Below are 19,433 nucleotides of genomic sequence, written 5' to 3' on the forward strand. Positions count from 1 at the left end.
ATCTTGGGTAAAAGAATAGGCTGTTTCGTTTTTACGAATGAACCTGTTAACTGGAGATAAATTGAAGATAAATTGTATAGAGTTCTTCTGAGGGTCAACGAAAGACTGTTTTTACGTATTTTTGATTAGTCGATGGGACGCAGTCGTAGAATCTTAATTGTCCTTAATGTATATAGCTGTTTAATAATGCAGACCGTGTGTCTTGAAAAAGAGAATAAAAATCGATCTTGGATTTAAGTAAGTTTTTCGAATATTTACGATCACAAGGATTATAGTTAACAATCACAAGCATGCACACACCTGATACATTTAAAGAAACATGTGATACATCGCAGCCATCACAGTTATGTTAACAAAATTAATGAATTACTTAATATATTATAATAGAGGAATACAAAATATTTATTAAGTTTGTAGACACTGGTGCGAAAATAGAGAAGATCCTATGACAATAGGATCCTATAAAAAGTAATCGATTAGATTTTCCTAAACACTGATTAGAAGTAATTCAACTTTTGTTATCACAGTTTAATCACATTCAATACGGCGTGACCCATGGATGCTCTCTGTCTCGTTAAGCGTCGTTTCGTTTAATAAACGTAGAATTCACAACAGTAAAAACGTTGTTAATTTCACGCGTATTCTTTGAAACTTTACCTGGTGTTTTCGAGGAGGCTTTAAACGTGGGAGCGAACATAACGTTCTCTGAAAATGCCAAAAGTGTTTAAAGGATTCGTTCAACTCCGTTCCCATCGAATGAATTTCCGGCCATCGATTATGATTTTGGCTCGAAAAGGAGATGTCGACGTATTACATTTCCATTCAGAGAAGTAATAGCAACTTAGCTCTACAATTTAGAGAGAAACAGATTACTTCGAAGTAACTATCGTCTACATTTGTGGCGTTTGTCGATTACTCTATTTCAAATCCTCTATTTAAAGGTGATATCCGCATTGACAAGCAACGTGACCTTTGGAAGCATGCCACGATTACTCTCGTTGGAGGCAGCATTCACAAATAAAAACTAAGTCTCCCTTAAACGAACTCCAAAAATACTACGTGTCCTTTCTCTTCCCTTTCGACCTGCGATCTTCGAGCGACGTTAAATGTTAAATTGATACTTAAGAGAAGGAACGTTTCATTTCTCACATTTTGTAACTATGCTTGGCACTTTATTTGTATTATTCAATCGAGTATACAATGCTCACACATAACACTTCATACTTCATATATCATTCAATTATTTAATTCTACATTTCATTTGCAAAACGACTTAGCTTCGAAAACTACCAACAACTTTTGGCCTAGTCAAATTTCTAGCTCGATAAATTACATCATTTTTAAAACAATTCTATGATACATTACAGCAGAAATTCGCATCGTAAAAGGCTCGAAAAATAATTCTATCCTGCGTCATAAACCGCCAATAACAATGTGGTTGAGAATCGCTCGTGGAAAATGTGAAATTTGTATGCTAGCCAAAGCATTAACATAACGCGTCGCGTTGCACGGTACTGACATCCACCGAGAGGTTATTCTGCGGCCTTAAATCGCGATAAAGACCGTGCCGAGGACTCCTTAAATTGCTTCTTTACGAGCTTGGCATATGTCATTAATACGGAAGCGAGGTTGATGAGCTTCGAGCGAAAAAAAGAAGAGGAGCCTCAAGGAAAACAGAAAACTCGAGGGTGAGATGCTAAGCATCTTTTAAATTGCGATACTGTGGACTGAAACCGCCTTAATTTTTCCTAAGATTAATAGACTCCTCTGGTATAGTAGATAGCGAATTTAATGAGACAAATTTCAGAGGAAAACATTTGATAAGAACGACAATAACAATAAAAATATGAAAATGTTTTCGACGAGAGTAAGTTTATAAATTCAAATTAGGGGTTACGTGTACCTAAATAATTTCTTGGTTTTTACATATTTAGAGAGCTTCAGATCTCAAGAATATATCCTGAAAATTTCATATCGATATCTCAAAAATTAATACAGTTGTAAAATTTTAAACGCGGTTTTCCTGAAACACGATTTTCAAATATGGCGGACGTTATATCTTGAGAACCACTTGATCAATTGATTTCAAATTTGCAAGAGATATTCTTAGGAACCTTACACTATCCTTGACGATCTAACTTTTTTAAATTTTATTTCCCATTTTTCAAAAATTAAAAAAAGGACGAGTTTTCCAGATTTCAACTTTACACGGTCGCTATTTTGTAATAAAATGCAAAATGAAGATCTAGAGATCGTTAAAGACTTCTAAATTTCATCTATTTTTAATATCCATTCGGTTCTTTGCATTCAGATGCATTATTTAAGCTAGATAACGTCCACCAACAAATGCCTGAATTAAGAAAGAAACACGTTTCCTATCAATAACAAAATCCCCTTTAGTTAACAACATTTCCTCATGAAAATTTAAGACAGTACTGCTGAAAGACGTATCTTTTGTAAGAAAAACATTTACGTCATTTCCATTCATAGATAAGAAGAAGTTCCTGGACTTATATAGCTTGTCTTGAGCTTATATGCAGATGTAACCCCTTAAATCATGGCAAAAGAAATTAAGGAGGAAGCATGCTGGAAAAGGTCCGAGCGTGAATTCAATTTCGCGGGCGGGAAGTCCTGAATAAACGGAAGGAAACGGAGTCTGACAAACGAAAATAGCGCGCAACTTCTGCCTCGCGCGAACCACGGGTATATTGTAATTTCGTGCAATCTGTGGCGCTGTAACGCGACACCTTTATGTAATCGAAAACCGGCAAGCTAGTGTTCCATGTTTTCCTCTGATATTTGATTTTCCACGTACTGCTAGTAAACACGGGTTCTCAGAGCTCCAAGTACCCGAAAATATATCAAGATTTTAAACACTTAAACGATTCATGCAGCTGGGATATATGTATTTGATAAACAGCCTGTTAAATAAAGATTCTTCTCTTTGCATTTTTATGCAGTGCTTTGGGCGTTATTTCTGTTGAACGAAAAATCGGTGTTGAGATTGCAAATCAGTTTGCAAGATCAGTGATCTATTTCGAATTTAGCATTTCGATATACTTGGGTTTTCTGTGGCTAGGATGAAACGAAGTTTAGAAACAAGTTCGTCATACTCTGAGTTCTCAATTGAATTCACCTTGTGAGCTTGTATTTAGGACTGTACAAGCTTGGAAATAGAGTATGATGAACTAATTTCTAGCACACCTGCGATCAGTTTTATATACCTGTTCATAATAGATATGATAGTAAATTTGATGTATACTTGTAGATTAATTTCCATAATTATTGCGAATGTAATTTGACTAGCCCTCACCCAAGAGTGCAACCTACTCTGTTTAAACACTTAGATATTACTTTACTGCTGATTTTTATGCGAACTCATAGTTTCCTAAACACAGTTGAAAGAATGGAACTGAAATAAAGATTCACCCCATCTTTCAAACACTATTCCCCTACGTTCAATGGTTTTCAATATTCTATGCACAACTTTCAACACATCGCAGATTTTCATAAATACATAAAAATCCAGTCTACTGATCAGACACTCAGGAGACTACAAGTAATTTCGAATCAGAGCTAGGGAAAATTAGCAACAGTCTCAAGAGCCATTCCCCCAGCACTGTTCTCAGCGAACGAAAGAGGTCGAAACACTTGTTCTAAGTAGGTTGTCCCCTATCGAAACGAATCTCCGCAGAGCAACCTGTTGAACGAATCCTTGAGGCGACACCGCCTCGAATCCTATCGCTTCCCGCGGGTCGTCGCGACGGCAACCTTAACGAGCATCCGTCAACGAGCACACTCACTTTTCTCCAGCATGACCTGCGGCGGTCCCGTTTCTGGGTCGACCGAAAATTTCGTACGCGCGATCGCGTTTCGCGGTGAACGACGGAGGCTCGAGGGTCGACCGGGGAAGACTGAGAGGCGTCGCGACGCTCGGAGGCCCGACGCCACCACCATCGCCCTGCGTTCCTCCACGTCGCTCGACTACGCAGAAGCTGGCGATTTAGAATAGTCTTGTAACGCGCGCGACTCGCCGAAACGCTTGGACGTTTTTTACGGAAACGATTACGATACTCGACGAGCAGTTCTCTTCCTCGACCGATCTACAGCGTGTCCCGCAACTTCTGGTGCAACGGGAAACTTGGTGGATCTATGGAAACAAAATAGGGGAAATGTACCAATTACTGTGATCGTTAAGGGTACCTGTCCCAAACTTGGTTAAATTAAATAGTATCACTTCATTCTTGGGGATTTTTGGTAATTATTTAATGTAATGGACATAATGAAATTGATGAGATTAGATGTCCCAGTTTTGGTTAAATTAAACGATTGCTTCAGTTTTTATTATTGTTATTTATTATTATTATATGGGGATTTTTGGTAGTTATTTACTGTAGGAACATACCATCGATTTTAAGGATATTTAAAATGAAATTTATAATAATATTCGATAATGAATTTTATACATAATGTAAATTATAAATTAACAAATTTTTTGGTACCTGACATATTAGAAACATTTTAGATATAAATTGAAGTACAAAAAAAGTTCATGCACTAACTAGGTACTGCCGCGCATAAAAATGCACGGAATAAATACTGTGTGCCAATTACTGTATTGTTATCTTGCTTCTAGTGTTTTAGAAGTGTAAACATGTTATGTCTTCGATTCGAATATGTAACTCAAAGGTTCGAGTTTATGAAAAAAAATAAATATTTTTAATTTAATACTGCTATATTTTGTCACGTGTGAAAATAGAAGGGGGCACAGTATTCAGCCCCCACACAGTAATTGGTACTTTTACCCTAAGTGAAAAATGTTGGGGTCTGACGAAGCACGGACTTCGACGAGAGTTAGGCTAACATCTAACGATAAGACTGATGAAGATCTTTGTTACTGGTTTTAATCACGTATGGAAGAGCATTGAATTAAGAGAAGTGACTTGTGTTGTAAACAAATTTTGGAGAACTAGTTTCCCCACTCCTGTGACTGGCTTAGAAATATTCTTTATACTACTGCAAATGGATCACTGTTTTCCAAGTGTCATTGGAGTCGACCAGATTTGTCAAACAGGTAGTAGTATGGCACCATATTTTTCAGCCGAGTTTACTTTTCTGATAGGGAGAGCAATTTTAACCCCTTCGTGATTAATGGACATAGTATTTGTATACGTGAAATATGTGCATATGTAACATAGACTACGTCCAACTTTTTTTCTGTTGTTGCACCTAGAATGACGTTAGAAGCCTAGTTAACAAAAAAGAAGTAAAAATAGAAGATTCTAAAAAAAGTCATTCGAACACGAAAGGGTTAATAAAATACAGTAGAACCTCGATTATCAAAAATACCACAAGATTCAAATCTGAAGTATTATTTTGGTAGCTAGCTTTATTTTCTTCAACGAACTACTATTACTTCATTAGATAAGTCTTAATCGATATGCTATTGTATTCTTATTAGTACACTAAATATTTGAAACATTTCTTGTAAACTATTAGGTTTCACATTATTAAATTTTACTCCATTTTCATGTAGTTATGTGTAGCTTAACACTACTTCCATAACATAAGTACGAATATCCTAGGCATCGACTGAAGTGAGTGAGGAAAAAGTTCTTGCCAGGACTACCAAGTAGATAAATGAGAAAAAGGTCGTACTTTGTACGAATTTAGATATTGAAACAAAAAACCAACGTGATGATAACACTTTCGAAAATAAGCACTTGTTATCAAGCAAACACTTTAGTGATTCAGAGCTAACACAAGGCTAATATAAATATTTCCACAAGAGCCCTTGTTTTTGAAATAAATTTTGAACATTTCTTAAGTACATACCTTCATCAATTTACTCTTAATTCACTAGAAATAATGAATATTTTTGCTCGAAACCAATATTTTCGTAGAAACTTATGCTTGCAGCAAAGTAAGGCCTCTTTGTATTTCATTTTTGTTTACTATTGAAAAAACTGCGTTAGTTAACGAAGCCAATGAAACGCACCTTTCCCAAACAAAAATCCCTTGCCGATTTTCAAAGCACTGTCAATCTCGTGCAGCAGATCGCTCTCATTGCCATTTTTCTTGTCAGCGAAACCATAACCAGTTGCTTCAACTAAAAAAAGCGTGCCCGAAATATGCAAAAAGTAAAAAATATATTCTAAGTATTCCAAACTTAAGTGCAATTCAGTGATGTCTGATAGCAAAAGTAACTTCTCGTGGAATGTTTACGTTTCCTTCTCACGATGAATTTAGAAGTCTCAAAACTAACTAGATTACCTACAGCGCTAATCTAAACTGTGAATGATTCTCTATTTTTAACGCTCGACAAACGCAAATAAAATTTTCGATTAAATTTCAGTTTCACTTTCCAAGAAATCGTAGAATTCCACCGTAAATATCCCACGATTAATATATTTGTAGCATCTATGTTAGTAATCATTTAACTATTAATCCTTTCGCTGTTTTTTTAATCTGTACTGTCTTTTTTTTCCTATCATAAATAAAAATCATTTTCATCATAAAAAAATCGAGCATTTTCCAACAGCTTTTCGATCTTTTAGTAGTCAGTGAAAGGGTTAATTAATCGAGCTGTGTTAAAGAAGCAAGAAACATGCACAAAAGAATGTCGTTAATTGAAAATGTAAATAGTTTCTTTAAATACGTTCAGATGAGCACAAAATTGATAAAAATTTTAAAAATCCTCCATTCACTTGAAGATTTTCATTTCCTGAGATTAACCCTAAAGGTTCTGCGAGTGACTAGAATTGCTTAGACGACATTTTGCGAAATCTCGAAAGATCTGAAGAAATGCTGTGGAAGGAGCCCAGTAGGTCTGCTTTTAAAACGGATCCACGTGAAACGATGAATTTGTTATTACGAGTAGAAAAGGAACATCGAAGGGGTGAAGGTCTCTGGGGGATTCGGCTAAATCAGCGGATGTATGTAGTAGGTCGTGTCGCAATTCGTCGGAAATAGCCAAAATCGAGCGTTGGTTCCGGCGTGAAGCTGGACGCGACGAAACGTTCTACGAGCACTGGCCTATTTCTCGATGAGGCCTATATTTAGGTTCTCATTCTCGAATGAATCATGATCGTTGCAACCGGACCAACCTGTGCTGATTTTCCACGTCCAGAGAAAAATAAACTGTCCACTGAATATTTATCTTGATAGCTGCTCTACAATATTTTCCATCGAGTGGCGCCCGAGAGGATCAGAGCGATTGTGTATACTCTACAGCCCACTTCGATGATATCTTAACAAGTTCTTCATTCATTGCTTGAGAAAAGAATAGAAACGGAAGAGTGAAGTCATATGTCATACTGATTTGCATTAACAAATCACATAACGTCTACAAGCTTGCGATAAGAAGAACTTTTATGGTAATAGGCAGTAATTTTTGTGCTCTACTTGTAACGATAACCTATGACCTATGCGAAAGCCAGCATAGTTATCTCGAAATATTTCACATTATTGGCAACGAATCAACGCCCTACAAATTTCTCTTTGTAACTTTTCGTGACAAAATAAAATTATGAAGTAGGCTAAGAAATGTGTACTTTCGTGTTTATTTTATGAAATAGGGGAATATGCTAAGATCGAAAATATTCTGTTTCTTTACCCAATCTGATTGTAGACAGATGAATGTCTACCATATTAATTCTCACCTCTCGAAACCTGCTTCAAAGCTTTCTCAATCAGTTTCTCAGAATTTTTAGAACAGAATCTGTGACACGATTTTCAAGAAATTTTCAGGAAAAGAAAAATTCTCTTGCTCCAACCACACGAAGCATAAGGTAAATGACCCAATAGTTGACCATGTCTCGATACCTAAACACTAACGTTAATCTTTTATTCAATTATAAGTTTCAATTCCAATGTATTAAATATATCTAAAAAAAAAATAAAAACTAATGTCATAAAATAATATCCTCAAATTCTGGGACTTCATAATTATATTATCGAGACATACAGTTTTAGGTTGTTTACTTGTTGGGACATTTGACGTCTCAAGCGTTTCCTGAGACATTTACCTTAACGCAACGGTTCATCGACCACGTTGAAATACTCATCAGTTAAAAACTAAAAAATAAAAAAGAAAAACATTCGCTGAGTATCGTTAGTGACGACAAGCACGAGACACCTAGGATAATACAATCCATACATCTAGGAATGTGAGTTAGTGGCTGTTACGTATTCAATCCTCGACACTGTGATGATCTCTCAATACCAAACTCAGGCGGAACACTCGAGCACTCGTCAGATAGAACGGCAGCAATCGAAAAACGACGAACACAGCAATCCTCGACTCGGTGGAACTCACCGTCCTCGGCGCCCGACGTGGCGGATATTTGGAGGAACTCTTGAAGATGCTTCGGCAATTTCCTCGCATCTTCGAATTCCTTCCCATCGATCAGGCATTTCACCGTCACGACATCCTCCCCTTTCTCCTGTTCTTTCCTGTTTCCCTCCATCTCCGATTCGCTCCCGTCGAGATTGATTCCGAATTTGTTTAGCCTGTTTCTCGCTTTCTCGATGAACTCCTTCTCCACAGCGCTCATACCACTCCTCCCCAGCCCATTCACGGGCTTACGAATATCCTCGTGCGTGCTGATCTTAACCACCTTGTGGTGTCTCCTCTCCTCGCGCTCGAGGACCTTGTGCACGTACTCGTCGTACATCTGCTGGCGAAACGTGTCACCGTTCACCACTGGGGCACTTGGTCTCTCGGTTTTTGTAGGACTCCCACTGCCCTGAGCTATGTTTTCTTTCGTAGAACGACACTTGGTACTGTCGGTTTCGGTTTTATCAAACGCCTGCTTTGCGTCGTTTTTAATTTCAGCAATTTTGTCTGCAGCCTCAGTGGTCACTGAACGTTGCTCCACGCGTTGTATCCTCTCGGAGGACTCTTCCTCGTGGAAGCCATTGTCATGGCGCACCTTCTTGACGAAGTCCCTCTGTCCGTGTTTGTTGACGAACTCGGAGTGACCTTTCTCCACGTTTTCAGACTTCTCTCGCCAACTTTCGCTCTCCACGCGAGAATCGTTGTCCATAGGAGTCTCTTTGTGGACTTTGGTACTTTCGACAGGATTCCCCGTGTCACGAAGCGATCTGGATTCATCCTTGCTCGGCTTATCCTGCGTCCCCTGCGTCACGTGCGATCGAAAGTCCTCGAAGGCTTCTTTCTCCTCCTCCTCCGCCAATATCACATTCTTCAGCTGGTTCTCCAGCAATTCGATGTATTTGAGCTGCTGCAGAAAGTACTCTTGAGGCAAGGAATGCTTCCCATGACCGTCCAATTGATTCGCCGCCTCGGTTTGAAGCTTTCTCAAGTTCTGCATTATCTCTGTGGCCGCCACCTGCTTCAGGTTCTCCGCGTTCTTGTACTTCCGTGGCTCCAGGCGACTCCTAGGCGGGCTCTGATCGAAAATGCTGGTCGTGTCGATGCACGACTTGTCCACCTTCACCACGCGTTTCGTTCGCGGCGGCACCTCGACTCTGTCGTCGATCAGCGCTGGATTCACGTTGTAACGCGGATCGATAGTCCTTCGCGGCGGAGTCTTCTTACCTGCTGTGTCTGGCATCGTGTTCGATTTGTCGATGATAGCGCTATTCAACGTGATCGGGCTTCTGTTGAATGGCGTGGAACTTCTGACAGGTGGGTCAGGCCTTTCTGGCGAGTTCGAGATTAAAGCAGGGTTGATCAAATATCCTGGAGCTGTTCGCGAACCATGCTCCTCGTCTAATGCTAACTCTTTTGCAACGTCCAAGTGACTACTATGAATTCGTGTGCTCGAACGAGTCTTATCGCACTGTTTTCCCTCACCCGACGGTTCTGTTAATAAATCATCGGAGAGGAATGTCGTGTGACACGAGATATCAACGGGTTCACGTCTCGCAAGGTTCATCCAGTCGCAGAGGCGAGTGGCCTTGAGACGCTCTTGAACTCTATCGCGACCTGTCAGCTTCGAGTGCGAAGACTTCGAGTCTGTCTGGCTGGACTCTTCGAACCGTACTTTCGTCTCGTTTGATGGGTTCTCTGATTGCTTCGAGGCAGTTTGATTCCTCAGTCCATCGGAATTTTCTTTTATAATCTCGAGGAGTCTGTTGGTCGATTTTCTATCACTCGTGCAGCGAGTTTCATCAGTTTCCGTGATGGGCCTCAGCTCGACTCTATATTTGGGGACAGGAACACGAGGCGGAGGTTCGTTCTCGTAATAGCTGTGCCTGTTGAGGAATTTTCTATGAAGGTCGAGCAAATTGTCTGCGCTCGTCTTTATCGCGGTCTTCTGCTGCGACGGTGACAGGCACACGAGCAATTTCGGGTCCCAAGACGTGGAGAGGCCCAACCAAGCTTCTGAATCGTGCTTACTCATCGTACTTTGCGACTTTGACGACTTCCTGAGATCGCTTTTAAGTTGTTCTGTTTTATTCTGGTCTGAAACAGTGGTTTCGCACGAGTCAGGGTGCTTTGATCTTGGCAAAGCTGTCGTTAGTTTAGCCGTTTCAGTTTGCTGCTCACTCAGGCCATGCATATTTAATGGAATGCTTTTCACTTCGTTGCCTGTTACATTGTTAGCAAACTTCGGAATAGAACGGAGACTTTTGAAGATGTTAAATTTGGGTACTGTTATTTCGTTGATTATGTGCACACCATAAGGCATCGATAAGATCCTTTTGATACAAAGATCCTTCAGTGACTCTGGCCCAGGCTCGCTGACCTTGTCTGACCACCTTTTAACGGAACTTCCGCCACTTTCTATTGGTACATAATACAAGTCCTCTACAGGCGAGTAGGGAATAGGTTCTGGAGTAATTGGAGTCTCGTGGCTATTTGTAGTATCGTCACCCTTCAATAAAGGAAGCCTATTTTTTAGGCTAGAGGACTCTGCTTCCTGCTTCAGCTGACTTTTCCTCGCCTCTTCCGCTATTATGGAATAGACATCCGCTTGCCATGCCTCCATAGGATTATACTTCACCGTACTTAGAGACGTCGCGCTGCTTGACGAGTCCTGGCCTTGCCAATCCATAGTCTCTAGCTTTTCTTTATCAATCTGCTGTTCGCTGGATAATCGTTCGCTTTTGCAGTTACCAACTGTGTTAGAACTATACGAATTCATTTCATTGTCTTCCATCGAGGTCGAATACTTATATATTTCCTCGAACTCTTCTTCACTGGTCAGCTCCCTCGTATCCTTCGAGATTATGGTTTCGCTACTGTGAGAGTCCAAATTGTGGACTGTCGACGTCTTCTCTTGCGTCTTGATCGTTTTACTCGACGTCTTGTTCTTGGTAACTTTCTTATGAACATGCTTCCCGCGTACAGGCGACTGATCCAATTTCGACTCAACTTCATCCCTCGATTCTTTGTCGTCCCTCGGCGTCTTCGTGTCTTTCGATTGCTTCCTGGCTGACTGCTCCTCCATCAAAACTGTCAAAACTTGTTCAGTTGATCCGTTCACATGGCCCACTGTCCGCGACTTGGGCACCGGACATTTTTCGTGCATCTTTTGATCTACATAGTCACGCGTTATTTCAGGACTTGCTCCTCTGCCAAGCGCCGCGCCGTCCTCGACGTAATTGCGCAATTCTGTAATGCTGTCATTCTTAAAACAAGCCCTCACGTCGGCCCTTAGATCATCGATGATACCGCGAATACGTTCGGGCAAAGCTGACGCGTCTAATTTGTCTAAAGTGTCGCGAATAGTTTCCGAAGTTGTGTCACTGCACGATATAGTCGTCAATAAATTTCTCACGGTGTTAATATTCTTCGACGCTGCTGACGTTTGCGAAGATCGAATGTTTGAAGTGTTGCAAATGCTAAGACTCTCCTTGGGCAGAGGTGGTCGACTCGGTGGACTATTTTCGTCTACTATTTCTTTTGTGTCCCTCTTTTGTCGAGTTGAAGGAGCTGGTGAACTGTCAGGAACACGTGACTGGGGTTGAGCATTTTGTTTTTCGTGGAGATCGATATCTGGGAGACTGGACGATCTCTTCGGTGGTGTTGGAGGACGTCGTGCTTTTGATTCAAATGCTACATGTTTGTGTTCTACAGATCGTGTTTCTATTTTTAGAGGAGACTCCTCTTTTGTTGAATGCTGTGAAAACTGTTCACCTGATTTTGAGGTATCGAGTGCGGCAGGTGAATGATCATTATTCAAATTACTCGATTCATTAGCATTATTAGTGTCTGCATTAGTAGTTTCATTTTCTGACTCAATCACTGCTTCAGCTTTCTTTTCACTTTCTTCTTCTCCTTGGCTCGAAGACTTTTCTCTTGGTGACTCCTCGTTTTTTGAATCATTTGGGTTCTTTAACGATGAATCATCCTGATTTTTCTCCGCTTTTGCATTGATTTGCTCCTTTGAACCCTCAATTTTTACGGATTCGTTAACATCTGACTTTTGACTAGAACTCTGTAGTTCTAATTGTCCAATTGACACATCGTCGCTTGCATCAGATAAATGCTGTTCCGCTTCTTTCGATTTCTCCTCCGATATATCTAATTTGTTAATTAACCCTTTGTCATCTATTTGTTCACTCGAAACGCTAAGCTCGTTTCTAGTAGAATCAGATAACATTTCACTGTCTATTTCCTTGTCATTCAATGTAGATTCATTTGCACTTACACTGCCATCATTTAGCTGCAATTTCTCTCTGTCCAACGTTTCCTGTGGCTCCAGACTATCACTCTCTCGCGGCGTTCCTCCACTTTGTTTTCCCTGTACTATTTCTTCTGATTTTTCTACTATTAACTCATCGCTTTCTACCGATGCACTGCCAGCAACAGCTTCTAAACTTCCAGTCCTTTGAACTCTCGATTCTTCCTCTTTCGAATCTTCAACTTTGCAACTCGCTTCATTCAATTCGCTAGAAGACTGCGGTTCCATCTCCTTTTCTACAGTTTCACTCGTAGAATCCAAAGATCCACCTTCTTCCAAGCTGTCAGCCACCTTTTCGTCTCGCGTCGCGTCACTTTCAAGCGACTCACTTTTCTGCGCAGAAATTTCGCTTGTATCGAAATCAGCATGAATCACGTTTATTTTTATAACATGTTCCTTCTCGTTTTCTTCACTCTGCAGCTCCTCCACTTCCCTCTTCCTACGTCCAAAGTGTCGCTCCTCCCTTCGATACTTGCCGATTTCTTCGTTAATGAAGTCCCTAATATGCTGCTCCTCGTCCCCAGAGAGCTTGTCGCCCTCCTCCTGTATGATGTCCAAGAATCTGCTCGCCGCTTGCGAATGCGCGCAATGCTCCAATGCGCCTCGTTTTCTGGCCCTCTTATACGAACTGCCAAATTTGTGTTGCTCTGGTGACTGGCACGTGGATTCTTCGACGTCCTCTGAGTACGTCGGCAATCTTAGACCCTCGACGAACGTCCTCAACTTCCTCTCCACATCCTTCGGCATCACACTGTTCCAAACGTGCCTCGGCTGAACATACTTCGTATCATTCGACTCTTCGAAGTCTCCTTCGTTGCGTGCACTCGTTTCTGCGTCCTTCTCCACATCAGACTCGATTTCCACAATAACTGGTTTAACATTGTCGGTCTCCACGTCACAATCGCTGACATCATGAATCTGCAATCGTTCGTTGCTCCCTGTCACGGCCTCGCAGGTCTTTTTGTCGAGAGTTCTCTTGATTGGAAATGACTCTGAAGGCTCTGATATCGTAACTATCGTTGGGTCGTCGGTTACTCTGTCCTTATTACCTGTCTCTAGGATGCCCACGCCAGGAATGTGGTCGATAGTAGCTTCCAGAGGCAAGCTGCTGAGCGTGGTAATCTCTATGACTTTCACGCTGGGTTTCACTGTACCCTTTTTAATCCTATACTTTTCTTCTTTTACATTCTTTAGCGTTTTTGAAGTCGACTCTGAGAGGGGATCTATGTTTGCTTCATTCGTTGGGAGCTGGTTGTATTTGGTTTCGGAGGTCTCTTGTCGCGAGACATCATTTTGTGCGTTGTTCTCCGAAAGGGAGTCGTTCGTTTTCGTGGTAGTGTTGTGAGCTTCACTGTTGTGAGCTTCAACTTTGGCCTGAGCTTCAACCTTGTCCTGAGCTTCGACCTTGCGAGCTTCGGTTTGTTGAGCTTCAACCTCGTTAACATTAACCTCGTAAAAGTCAACCTTGTGAGTGTCAACCTTGTGAGTGTCAACCTTGTGAGTGTCAACCTTGTGATCTTCAATTTCGTAAGATTCAACCTTGTCCTGAACTTCACCTTTGTCCTGAGCTTCAACTTTGGCCTGAGCTTCAACCTTGTCTTGAGCTTCGACCTTCTCCTGAGCTTCGACCTTCTCCTGAGCTTCGACTTGTTGAGCTTCAACTTTGGTCTGAGCTCCAACCTTGTCCTGAGCTTCAACCTTGTGAGCTTCAACTTGTTGAGCTTCAACTTTGGTCTGAGCTCCAACCTTGTCCTGAGCTTCGACCTTGTGAGCTTCGACTTGTTGAGCTTCAACTTTGGTCTGAGCTCCAACCTTGTCCTGAGCTTCGACCTTGTGAGCTTCGACTTGTTGAGCTTCAACTTTGGTCTGAGCTCCAACCTTGTCCTGAGCTTCGACCTTGTGAGCTTCGACTTGTTGAGCTTCGACTTGTTGAGCTTCAACTTTGATCTGAGCTCCAACCTTGTCCTGAGCTTCGACCTTGTGAGCTTCGACTTGTTGAGCTTCAACTTTGGCCTGAGCTTCAATCTTGTCCTGAGCTTCAACTTTGGCCTGAGCTTCAACCTTTTCCTGAGCTTCAACCTTGTGAGCTTCGACTTGTTGAGCTTCAACTTTGTCCTGAGCTTCAACTATGACCTGAGCTTCAACTTTGTCCTGAGCTTCAACCTTGTCCTGAGCTTCAACCTTGTCCTGAGCTTCAATCTCGTCCTCAAGATTTTCCACGGTGCTCTCGTTTTCTTTCGTAGCTCTATCGGGGGTTGGTCGTCGATGAGGCCGCCTTCTGTTGCGACCCCTGCGATTTCTGCGGTTTTGTGCACCGTGCGGCATAGCAAACTCTTCCGCGTCTGTGACGTAGTCTAAGGGTTCACGAAATCCTACGAAATCGAAGAATGGGGGGAATAGTTGTTCCTTTCTTTTTTTATTTTCAATGTTAACGGAAGGAACGTGCTTTCACGATGGAAATTGAAGTATTTGATCGACGCTGACGGTTCTGCCGAGACGAGCTTCGACAATACTTCCTTTTGCGGCTTCCTTTAAGACGGTCAAAGTGTACTGATATAAAACTCAAAAGAAGAGATGAAGTTTCCTCTCTGAAGCGTGCTGAGTCTCCTCGAGGAGAATTGTTTGATGAAGCACGTTGAGAAGCAAACGCGGAAGAATAGTATAAAGTTGGATTACAGAGCTTCCGTTTAAGAATTATTATTGCTGTTAGAGTATTGATTTATACTATAAAGACTACTACAAATTTAAAGTTTAGATATTCTCTAAAACTAATTATGGGAAACCTTTTTGTACTTATAATAAGTACCTTTAGATCGACAATTAAGTAAAATAAATCTAATAAATGAATTAATTGGGGAATAAGAGCAAGAAGAGTGTTAAATATATCTCTATTAAATATGACAATCAACACTATAAAAAGTGCTATTATTATTAGCAGAAATGTGTCTAAATAAGGATTAAATTAAATATCGTAATTTTTTAAAACTCTTTAACTAATAAGCTGTTTATTTTCGAATTTTAATAATGGAATGATAGCAATGATAAAAAGCAAGAGTTAGTCTCCAGAATACAACAGTTGCGTCTATAAAAGGACGCACTATTTATGTCTTCGTTGAATGAAATTAACGCCTCTCTGTAGAAGAAGCAAGAATAGCATATGCAAATGATGCACCGTAATATGGAAAGAAATGTGTGTCTCCCTGTGACCATGCATGAAGTGATTCAATCAAGCATTCCAAGATAGTAACTAGTATTCTAAAAAAGGAAATAAGTGCTCTTACTTTTTTTTGTATCGTCTCGTTGCTCGATCAAGGAACTCTTCGGACCACCGTTCTGATTGACGTAGCTTTGTTCGGGTTTTGTGTCATCTGAAAAAATAAAATATACATCTTTATGAAGTATAAGCGAAGCATTGCAGTTCCTACTACCTATATAAAAACATGTAAAGTGTCAAGAGGGTATCAGAAGAAATACCTCACAGTTAATAAAGATCTGTACATGAAATATTTTATACAGAAATACACAAACGATTAATCTTCTCGTTTTTCCCTTAATTATCATAATCATTTCCCCTTTCTTATTCCTAAATTTAAGTTTCTGAGAATTAGAACATGATTTTTATGCAATACCAAGTTCCTGAAGATACATTTCAAAAAACAGAATATGAGTAAAAACCTATTTTATTCTCTAAATATCTTGACAATTACTTTGCTTTTGATACTGTACATATTTTTGTACATAGCTAGCATTATGTAGCTGTCTACACATTTAATTTTGTGTTAATGTATAAAAATCCGCAGTCTAATGATAACTAACAAATAATATTCATCCAAGAATATTTATATAACAACTAACTGACAATTCGCATAAAGGTGACTACTCGAGTACCAGTTTCATTAATTTCCAAAAAGTGAAAAAAAGCCAATGCTACACGAGAATATTTCGTAGCCAGTTTGTATGCTCGTATATCTAAAAAAAGTTAAAACAAACAACAGTCCCAGAACATTTTTTTATCCAAATATCAGAGAATTTTCATGTTTTCGAGGTTTCGGGGTAGAACACCCCTTGAAATATTGATGATGCCGAGCACGGACCTAATGTATGCGAAATCCATGAACAATTCCGCCACGTTCGTGTATATCAGCGCCACTGACAACCGCTTATGAATTCCGAATGAAACGTCAACGGGCCACAAATCAGCGGCATGGCCTGTAGGGTCCATGAATCGCGGGAATGGACTGAGCGCGAACAGACCCGCCGCCCATGATACACGCTCGCTTCCCCACTCACGCATGTGATCCAATGCTCGCGCGTCCATCGCCAACCTCTATTATTTCTATACACGCTTACGAATCAGAGTCTCTCAAACTGTCCCGCACGAGTAGCAAGCAAACTATTCACCGTGGCTTTCATTCAGAAAGGAAACGCTATTTACGCCGAATTTCTCGCACACGGTGATGCTATCTGCGGTTAGGACCTCAGTCTCTTTCACACTTTGCATAGTGTACGTACTCTGGGTGAGTTGATCACGTATAATGCTCCACAAATTAAAGTAGATCTGTATTAGCCGTCTGGACGATGGTTGGCTACCATCTGTTGAAATATTGTTCAGGCTTTGCAGGGATATATCCGTGTAGCAGGCTGAATAAAGACACATAGTGGGTCTAAATTTTGTGGCGAGAGCAAAGCAGGGGCATAAAACAGTTGTTTCGTGAGTGAGAGAAGCTTGGTGGAAAGTTTTGGTCACTGGTATAACGCCTCGAAATATGATCGAAGATTAGGATTGATGATGAAGTGAATTATATTTGTCGTCGTAAGGCAAAATGACCGAAGTCATGTTTTTGTTCTCGAGCTATTTATATTTAAGGTCTTCAATTTCAATAGATCCTGTCTCATGGACTTGTGTCTTTTGGAAGCCTTACTTTTAAATGAAAATATTCTGTTAATACCTTTTCTTCATTTTGAGAATATAAATCCTGTATTATAGATCTCTATTAAGACCTCAACTTGAATCTTTTGAAAATGTGACATAGGTGTTTTGCTCTACAGTCACAGACCTATACTATTTGTACCTTGACCAAATATTTATTCTACTCCAAATGGGATAATATAAGAAACACTGATATAAATGGAGTCAACAACGTTTGTATACATGCAATTTCGAGGTATACGAAGCTTGTTGCTTAAATGAGATTTTTACGCCAATCCTAGTATACCCATGTCCACATGGTATTATTACGACCAGTCTGTGTTCTGCACATATATTTCGCGCACAAAGGTTAGTAGACGTCCGAAACGGACACTGGCGCTCTGACACATATCCGCAGACGAGGCGTGTGTCCCTCTGTCCCTCATGCACAGGGCTCATGAATAGTGCCACTTCCGAGTTCAACTTCCTTCCGAGTAAACAATGCCAAACGACTGCTATCGCGAGCACGCCCATCCATTTTCCACGCTTTTCATTACGTCACGCGTGACACGGGTCCAAAGGGTTCGAGCAGAGATCAAACACTTTCGATTTTCAGAACGTTGACTCTTCAGCTGCTACTGTCAATGGGTCAACTCGATCGTTCGTTCAATTGGTGAACAACTAAGAACACGATTCTACTCTTCAGTCCTGAATTTTTTTCGTTGAATACTTTTTCTGTTTCTTTGAATCAATATGACGGTCCAGAGGAGGAGACAACTGAAGTCCATGTGACAGGAAAACTTGAGATATTCTGGTTAGAAGTGACAGTAACGCCAGAAGAAGTTTAGCTTTAGGGGAACACTGAAAGCTGTACAAGTTGGATTGTACAACTTATTTCCTCTTTTTGGAAGAAGGCAGGTCTGAAGAGTACTACTGTTGCACTTCTCTCGTGACCTCAGACGTCTCCACGACACTGAGAGTAGGTATTAACGTGTACATAAGAACTCGTTAGAATGCCTCGCCAAATGAGGTACTAAGGAGAGAATAGAAGCAATTTTGATGTCTCGACGTTCGAAGGCCTCGTGTCATTTCCCTTTTCTTTATCGCTCAAAGGTGAATGACTCCCTAATTAGGTTTCACTTCTCGAGATTTCAAAGGGGTGTGCGATTCCTCTCGAGATATAATGCGACGACCTGCCAGGGGCAAGGCACGACAGTTCTCCCAGACAATATTGATTTACGTGGAAAGCGTAAAGGAAGAGAAATACTGTCAACTAATCCCAGTGGTCACAATATTATGTCTACAAAGTGGTACTGCATTGAACAGTGAATATTTCATTTTTAAAGCTTCTGATGCATTTGACAGTGATACATATCAGATACATCTATTTTCTTCAAAGAAAATCGTATTGGAAAATCAGTACGTATTTTATACTAACTTTCTACTTACTGCAACTCTCAGTTCTTCGTTTCTGACTCGACGAATTCCGATCGTATTCTTGCCAGAATTAATGGCCCTAAAGAGTAAGCCTACGAAAGACGAAACGAATCGTCGACGATGTAATAAAATACATCGACTCCCCTAATGATGTAATTAAAGCAGTAACGAGATCGTAGGAATCTCTCGTAAGCGAGGGTTCGGCTCCTGGGCCCCGAGCGTGTAAAGGATGAAAGACAAAGATGGGACTGCGGAAATGAGGGCTTGGCCCCTTCGGGGCATGACGCCAAGTGGCGCACCCATCGAAGGCGCGTTATCGCTGTCGAGTTTGTTCGATTACTAGTTGGCATTGCTAGATACATATCGTATGTGTACATACGTACTTCAAAAGTGATACAACTCGAAAAACGTGATTTTTTAATTACAGCCAT

General features: G+C 40.7%; 1 protein-coding gene across 4 annotated transcripts in view; it reads right to left on the bottom strand.

The window, feature by feature from the left end:
• Cap (Cbl-associated protein) overlaps nt 1–19,433 on the bottom strand; it is an 85,137-nt gene that overhangs the window by 35,603 nt on the left and 30,101 nt on the right. For 2 of the 4 annotated variants that reach the window (XM_076387156.1, XM_076387157.1), the window contains one exon: nt 15,938–16,024. In XM_076387156.1, coding sequence (XP_076243271.1) covers nt 15,938–16,024 — 87 coding nt within the window. Of the gene's footprint in view, nt 1–657; nt 706–3,803; nt 4,094–5,998; nt 6,110–8,317; nt 10,433–15,937; nt 16,025–19,433 lie in introns of those variants that run through there. The other 2 variants (XM_076387155.1, XM_076387158.1) reach the window with 2 other exon arrangements.

Source organism: Calliopsis andreniformis, chromosome 10 (assembly GCF_051401765.1).
Source record: "Calliopsis andreniformis isolate RMS-2024a chromosome 10, iyCalAndr_principal, whole genome shotgun sequence".
Classification (NCBI taxonomy): Eukaryota; Metazoa; Arthropoda; class Insecta; order Hymenoptera; family Andrenidae; genus Calliopsis; species Calliopsis andreniformis.